This window comes from Podarcis raffonei, chromosome 8, assembly GCF_027172205.1.
Source record: "Podarcis raffonei isolate rPodRaf1 chromosome 8, rPodRaf1.pri, whole genome shotgun sequence".
Lineage (NCBI taxonomy): Eukaryota > Metazoa > Chordata > Lepidosauria > Squamata > Lacertidae > Podarcis > Podarcis raffonei.
Window position 1 is genome coordinate 83945001 of NC_070609.1, and position 7707 is coordinate 83952707.

General features: G+C 49.9%; 1 protein-coding gene across 1 annotated transcript in view; it reads right to left on the bottom strand.

The window, feature by feature from the left end:
- The window catches only part of LOC128419955 (coiled-coil domain-containing protein 63-like), a 22053-nt gene extending 15843 nt beyond the window's left edge, over positions 1–6210 (bottom strand). Inside the window, exons 1-5 of the mRNA XM_053401271.1 lie at positions 6118–6210; positions 4584–4750; positions 3144–3333; positions 2245–2364; positions 1–59 (exon numbers count right to left, since the gene is read on the bottom strand). The exon at positions 1–59 is cut by the window's left edge and continues 123 nt beyond it. Of these exons, the coding sequence (XP_053257246.1) occupies positions 1–59; positions 2245–2364; positions 3144–3333; positions 4584–4750; positions 6118–6156 (575 nt within the window). The 5' untranslated portion in view covers positions 6157–6210. The remainder of the gene's footprint in view (positions 60–2244; positions 2365–3143; positions 3334–4583; positions 4751–6117) is intronic.
- Positions 6211–7707: the final 1497 nt, after the last annotated feature.

Genomic DNA, 7707 nt, shown 5'->3' on the forward strand with positions numbered 1-7707 from the left:
TCTATCTCCTCGCGGAGTTTGGCATTGGTGATCAGGATGGTGTCAAAATAAACCGTGAGCTGGAAAGAGCAAAAGAAGGAAGGGGTTGAATCCTGACAAGACAGAAGTACTGTTTTGGGGGGACAGTGGGCGGGTGGGTATGGAGGACTCCCTGGTCCTGAATGGGGTAACTGTGCCTCTGAAGGACCAGATACGCAGCCTGGGAGTCATTTTGGACTCACAGCTGTCCATGGAGGTGCAGGTCAATTCTGTGTCCAGGGCAGCTGTTTATCAGCTCCATCTGGTACGCAGGCTGAGACCCTACCTGCCTGCAGACTGTCTCACCAGAGTGGCACATGCTCTGGTTATCTCTCGCTTGGACTACTGCAATGCGCTCTATGTGGGGCTACCTTTGAAGGTGACCCGGAAACTACAACTAATCCAGAATGCGGCAGCTAGACTGGTGACTGGGAGCGGCCGCCGAGACCACATAACACTGGTCTTGAAAGACCTACATTGGCTCCCAGTTTCCGAGCACAATTCAAAGTGTTGGTGCTGACCTTTAAAGCCCTTAACGGCCTTGGTCCTGTATACCTGAAGGAGCGTCTCCACCTCTATCGTTCTGCCCAGACACTGAGGTCCAGCACTGAGGGCCTTCTGGTGGTTCCCTCGTTGCGAGAAGCCAAGTTACAGGGAACCAGGCAGAGGGCCTTCTCGGTAGTGGCACCCGCCCTGTGGAACGCCCTCCCACCAGATGTCAAAGAGAAAAATAACTACCAAACTTTTAGAATACATCTAAAGGCAGCCCTGTTTATGGAAGCTTTGAATGTTTAATAGGTTATTGTATTTTAGTGTTTTGTTGGAAGCCACCCAGAGTGGCTGGGGAAACCCAGCCAGATGGGTGGGGTATAAATAATAAATTATTATTATTATTATTATTACTGTCCTAAACTGCAAAACCTTCTTCCTGCAAAGAGGTGCTGAACCACCTCGGCATAAGTCTGTGCCGTCTCGAGGAATAGTCATGATTTTAGATTGGGTGTTGTTTTTTAATATGTTTACTTTGGCTGGAATTCGAGGGCACATCCCAGGAAGATGTGAAGCAGAGGTAGCGAGAGTTGTGACCCACAGAGAGGGAATGTGGCTTGGGGAGAGACATGAGGGCCAGAGAGGACCTTGGAGGGCCACATTTGGCCCCTGGGTCTGAGGTCCCCCATCCCTCCCACCCAGTTTTTCTCTCCACTCTCAGCATCCTGTGCCACTGAGATCTTCTGGGGATATTGTGCAACATTTTCTCCTCCTTGGGATTCCCCCCGCCCGCAAAAAATAAATAAATGGGTCCTTCTACAAATCCTGGGGTCCCTGCAAGACTGCTGGTCCTTCCCTCGTGTGTGTGTGTGTGTGTGTGTGTGTGTGTGTGTGTGTGTGATGGCCTGGGATTCAGACTTGGATGCTGAACCTGAGGGATCCCAGCCTGCACAGGATTCCCCGCCTCCAGAACCAGCTGAGCCAGGGCTGGGGCTTGAGCCTGAAGGGTTCTCACCTGTGCTGGATCCTCAGGTGCAGGCATCAGCTGAATCTGCACTGGCTCCTGAGGTGATGGAGGACCCATTGCCTGCAAGTGCTCCACTCTCAGCCCCATCAGAGGACGCTGAGGTTGCCTCTGGGTCCAGTAACCCTCCAGCCTCTCCTGAGCTGCAGAGGCTCAGGGCAGAGAGGCAGAGGGACCTAAGTTCCCGCAGGAGGAGTGCTCGCCGCCAGGCCAGGAGAGGCGAGTCACCAGAGGATCGGGGCTGCCCTATGCCTCGGGGCAGATAAAAGCCAGGAGCAACATTGTTGGTTGCTAGTTCCTGCCTGAACCCTGTCCTGCTTTTCTGCCAGAGCTCCTGACCCGCCCTGGCTCCCTGCTTGCAAGCCTGTTCCTTCACCCGACTCCCTGCCCTGCACCCAGCTTCAGCTACTATGGACTGCCTCCACATTGCACCTTTGACCACGGACCGGACTTGGACCTCGCCTCTCGGGTAACCCACAGGACCAGCACAGTGTGTATGTGTTGCAGAATGCTCCCCTGAAGCTTGGGAGCAGAATATAAACAGTTCCCGCTGCTTTTAACTGGGTTTATAATGTTTGTTTTTTGCGGGGGGTGAGATTATTTCATTGCCACCTCCCTGAGGAGGCAGACTCTGGTTCTCAGCAGAGGCAGAAGGTGTGGGACTCAGGGGGGGGGGCCTGGACCAGCAAAGGCGGGGGGGGGGCACAGCTCACGTGGTGGAGTCGGTTGCCCAAGAGCTGGATCTGCTTCTGCAACCACCTGCCATCATACTCCTGCCTCATTTTGATGACAAGCATTTTCTGTTTCTTAATCTTGTTCTCCAGTTCTATGATCTGAAACAAAAGAGATCCATGAAGACCTTTATATGAATAGCTCGGGCACCAGTTTACCCACGAGGTCGCTTCACCCCATAGACACCCACTTTTTGGTGCCTCCCCCCCCAGCATTTCTGTTTAGACAAGTCTATACAGACACATCAAATGTTGCTGCTGCTGTTCCGATCTGTTTTTATTTTTTCAAAAAAAAAATCCACAGTTATGTATAATAAATATAACTTAGAAAAAAGAAAAGAAAACACACAAAAGAAAACACAATACAGTACTAAACAAGAAAAACAAAAAAGATGGAATCTTAAACACATATCCCTTAAAAACCCAATTTCTCTTACATTGTTAATTGACTTCCTCAGATCCCTCCCTTCTGAATTTCATTCTATCTGCATATAACAGCTCTCCAATATCATTCTTAATCTAAAATTATTTCCAACTATTCACTATCTTATTCTCTTTTCTTACTGTTCTAAATTCAATTTAAGGTAAAGGTAAAGGGACCCCTGACCATTAGGTCCAGTCGTGACCGACTCTGGCTCTGTAAACCGCTTCTGGCATGTCAAAGTGCAAGTAGATAAATAGGTACCACTCCGGTGGGAAGGTAAACGGCGTTTCCGTGCGCTGCTCTGGTTTGCCAGAAGTGGCTTAGTCATGCTGGCCACATGACCTGGAAGCTGTACGCCGGCTCCCTCGGCCAATAAAGCGAAATGAGCACTGCAACCCCAGAGTCGGTCACGACTGGACCAGACCTCACACCCCTCTGGACATTTCCCACCATGCACCTTGTCATCCAGTTCTGAGATCAAGGCCTTGGTGGCTCTGATGAGGGCGTCGTATTCGTCCTTGGTCTGCAAAAGGAATTTAAGCTCCATGCAGTTGCGGTCGTCGATGAAAAGGTTCCGAGGCGACTTGGTGAGGCTCAAAAGTAAATCGATCTCGCCGTGCTCTTGTTTCAAGGCGTGGATTTGCCTCCTGCGGCAGAGGAGGGAAAGAGGTTAAGAGCGTGCATCCTCACATCAAACACTGCACAGATGCACCAATGGAGGCCCACAACTGAGCCGTGCGTTTGGTAATACTTCTCCGCACAACGGGACACAGGTGCAAGGGGGGTGGAGTTCACCTACATGGCTTTAAAAGGAGATGGGGTGGATCCGTAAAAAGTGGCAGCCAATGGCCATCAGGAACGAAAGCAGAGCCGCCATGTACAGTGCGCCTCCAATACTGGACGCTGGAACCAACTCATAGTGGGAGGCTATTGTCTTAATGCCAGTGGGCATCGGAAAGAGGGGGTCTGGTCCGGAAAAGGGGTCTGGGGCTGGTGATATTGATCTAAGTCAACATGGCAATATGTACCACAGACCTTCCTTCAGCCCCAAACAGAACAGGTGCAGAATGGTGGTTAAGGAATGTGCACTATGGGAAAGAGGGAGGCGAGTTCCCAAGGAGTTGTTGGGAAAAGGAGCCGCCACTGTGCTGAGATTGCTTTTTCTTTAGGATATTTTTAAAATGTCTTAATGTTTCCGTAGCGGGACGCAGGTGGCACTGTGGGTTAAACCACAGAGCCTGGGACTTGCCGATCAGAAGGTTGGTGGTTCGAATCCCCGCAACAGGGTGAGCTCCCGTTGCTCGGTCCCTGCTCCTGCCAACCTAGCAGTTTGAAAGCACCTCAAAGTGCAAGTAGATAAATAGGTACCTCTCCGTTGGGAAGGTAAACGGTGTTTCCGTGCACTGCTCTGGTTCACCAGAAGCGGCTTAGTCATGCTGGCCACATGACCCGGAAGCTGCATGCCGGCTCCCTCAGCCAGTAAAGCGAGATGAGCACTGCAACCCCAGAGTCTGTCATGACTGGACCTAATGGTCAGGGGTCCCTTTACCTTTACCTAATGTTTCCATAGTTTTTCTATAGGAGAGATTTTTTATTTTCTTTTTTTGTCAATAGCGTATCCACAGTGGTCATTAAAGCTTCTGGCAGAAACCGTCATGTAATTCCATGTCCTTCATCAGATGGGAGCCATGACAGGTGGGGATTGGGGCAAAAAAAACCACGGATTTGGCACCTTCGCCTTTGAAAAGCAAGGGCTATACTCCTGGGGATAGTTCCGAGGGCCAAACAGGGAGACCTGGGGTCCGCATTTGGCCCCTGGGCCTGAGCTTCCCCACCTCTGGTCCCTGTGGCCGTCCCTTCATGTGGCCGCCCCCTCGCAAAACTCTGCCCCACTTACTCCTGCTGGAACAACTGCCGTTGAGTCTTGATGCCAAAAGACTTCCTATTCTCCACCATGATCCGGAACTGTTGCTGCAGCTTCCTCAGCTCTATCTCGGCCATCATCTCTTTCTCCTTCTCCGTGTAGTCAGAGTTCTCGCTCCTGGAGCGGGATTGTTTCCGGCGCTGTGGATCGGGGCGGATCAGAAGGGGAAAAGAGAGGGGAGTGGGGTCTGTTTTAAGCTCAAAAGGCTCAAACCTCCCTGTCCATGGAGGTGCAGGTCAACTCTGTGTCCAGGGCAGCTGTTCATCAGCTCCATCTGGTACGCAGGCTGAGACCCCACCTGCCCACAGACTGTCTCGCCAGAGTGGTGCATGCTCTGGTTATCTCTCGCTTGGACTACTGCAATGCGCTCTATGTGGGGCTACCTTTGAAGGTGACCCAGAAACTACAACTAATCCAGAATGCGGCAGCTAGACTGGTGACTGGGAGCGGCCGCCGAGACCACAGAACACCGGTCTTGAAAGACCTACATTGGCTCCCAGTATGTTTCTGAGCACAATTCAAAGTGTTGGTGCTGACCTTTGAAGCCCTAAATGGCCTCGGTCCAGTATACCAGAAGGAGCATCTCCACCTCCATCGTTCTGCCCAGACACTGAGGTCCAGCGCTGAGGGCCTTCTGGCGGTTCCCTTGCTGTGAGAAGCCAAGTTACAGGGAACCAGGCAGAGGGCCTTCTTGGTAGTGGCACCCGCCCTGTGGAACGCCCTCCAACCAGATGTCAAAGAGAAAAATAACTACCAAACTTTTAGAAGACATCTAAAGGCAGCCCTGTTTAGGGAAGCTTTGAATGTTTAATAGGTTATTGTATTTTAGTGTTTTATTGGAAGCCACCCAGAGTGGCTGGGGAAGCCCAGCCAGATGGGTTGGGTATAAATAATAAATTATGATGATGATGATGATTCCTATATATCTCCCACCAACAAAAGCCATTTGATGGGGCTGAAGCATAGCAGGTGCCCTACCCTACTGGGAATCCCACAAGCGTCTGGCCCCCTGGCCCCAGCTTCCAAAATCCCAGCAGAGAAAGAAAGCATCTTCATATTTGGGCAGTTTTAAAACAGCAGCAGCAACAGTGGAGATACCAGTGGAGAACTCAGGGGGGAGGAAACAAAACCATCTTTTTCTGCTGTCAGAGAGGGAGACCAGCTGACATCCTTTGGAAAAGAGTTTCAGAGCTCTGGGGCTACGAGAAAAAAGGCCCTGCATCCCACAGCAACCAATCCATTTAAGAGTTGGAACCTGAAGTTGCCTGATCTGAAATTGTGTGTCAGGCATGTAACCACAGCCCCGACCAGCAATTATGAGTAAAAACAAAATGAAACCCACATGTGGAAACGGCCTCAGTAAAAGAGAAAAAAAACCACTGGTACCAATGTCATCTTTTCAATATAGTGTAAGATGTTGGTGACAACCTGGGCCCATCAATAAATGTGCCGTGTAATTAAACACAAGATGTCTTCAAGAGTCATTCCAGAGCAGTCTAAGAGTTACCAAGGTAGTTCCAGTCGCCATTTTAGTCGATGCCTTCATTCTCTCTCCTGTTGATGTCAGTCGCCTCCGTCAAGCAAAACGAAGGTAATATGTTTCTTGAACCTGTGCCCTGAAAAGAACAGCAAATGTACATTCAGAAGCGAGACCCCACCAGCAATTGCTCTATCGTACTGGCAAATTTGGTCCTCGCCCCCTTTCCTCTGCTTCCCTTAAGGCGAAATCACCCCAGATGGCACTCCCAGCTTAATGGGAGAACATTTTCCTGATGGCATCACAGAGCTTGTTCTCCTTCTATAATGAGGGGGTGCAACAGATGGCTCAGCTTTGTCCAACCCATTCAGGACTTGGGTTTCTATAGAAATGACGAGAGCACGTACTGGTGGGGGCACAAACCTTCTTCTTGCCATTTCTATGGAAACCGACCCATTCCAAGCGGGTCAGTCTAGACATTTCGTTAGGTCTTGGAATGAAGGAGTTGCAAGGTTGACTAACGTTTGCCAAGCCCAGAATTTGGGAGCAGGTGAGGTGTGTGTGTCATTTAGTCTATTTACACCTGAACTTGGGTGGCGTTGTGGGTTAAACCACAGAGCCTAGGACTTGCCAATCAGAAGGTTGGCGGTTCGAATCCCGGCGACAGGCTGAGCTCCCGTTGCTCAGTCCCTGCTCCTGCCAACCTAGCAGTTCGAAAGCACGTCAAAGTGCAAATAGATAAATAGGTACCGCTCCAGCAGGAAGGTAAACGGCGTTTCCGTGCGCTGCTCTGGTTCGCCAGAAGCGGCTTAGTCATGCTGGCCACATGACCCAGAAGCTGTACGCCGGCTCCCTCGGCCAGTAAAGCGAGATGAGCGCCGCAACCCCAGAGTTGGCCACGACTGGACCTAACGGTCAGGGGTCCCTTTACCCTTTACCTTTACATCAGGTACTGCCCACACACTTCCAAGCACCGTTGGAGTCTCATGCCAGTGTGGTGCAGTGGTTAGAGTGTTGGGCTAGGACCTGGGAGAAACCAGGGTTCAAATGAAGCTCACTTGATGATCGGGGGGGGGGGTGTCAGTCGCTGCCTCCCGGCCTAACCTAGGATGTGGGGATTAAATGAGGAGTGTGAGAAGAATGGCAGATGAAGTGGATGGACTATCCTGAAAAGGGCTAAAATGACTGGAAGAACCAGAAACCAGGAAGACCTAAATTTTAATTAGGGATGGGGAAAATTTCTAATTTAGTCTAAAAACCATTGTAAACATCTAAAATCCACCTGGGCCTAGGGGGCGAAGCCCAGACTCACCAGCCCTAATGAAGAGGTTTAATATGCTGTAAACCGCTTTGAGATTTTTTATTAAAAATACAAAGCGGTATAGAAATAAATAAATAAATAATCGTTAGCAGGGTTGGAATAACACTTGTAGTTTAATGGTGAATTTTGGACATAAGGGAGATGTAAAAGATTTGGATTATCATAAAAGATGCAGGAGGAAATGATTAAGAATAGGACCCCCCAAAGGGGAGGAGGTAAGTCCAGCAGATGGATATGTGATTGTAAAACTTTAATCTGAAAAATCAAACTAATGAATTTATTTTTTTAATTAAAAAAAA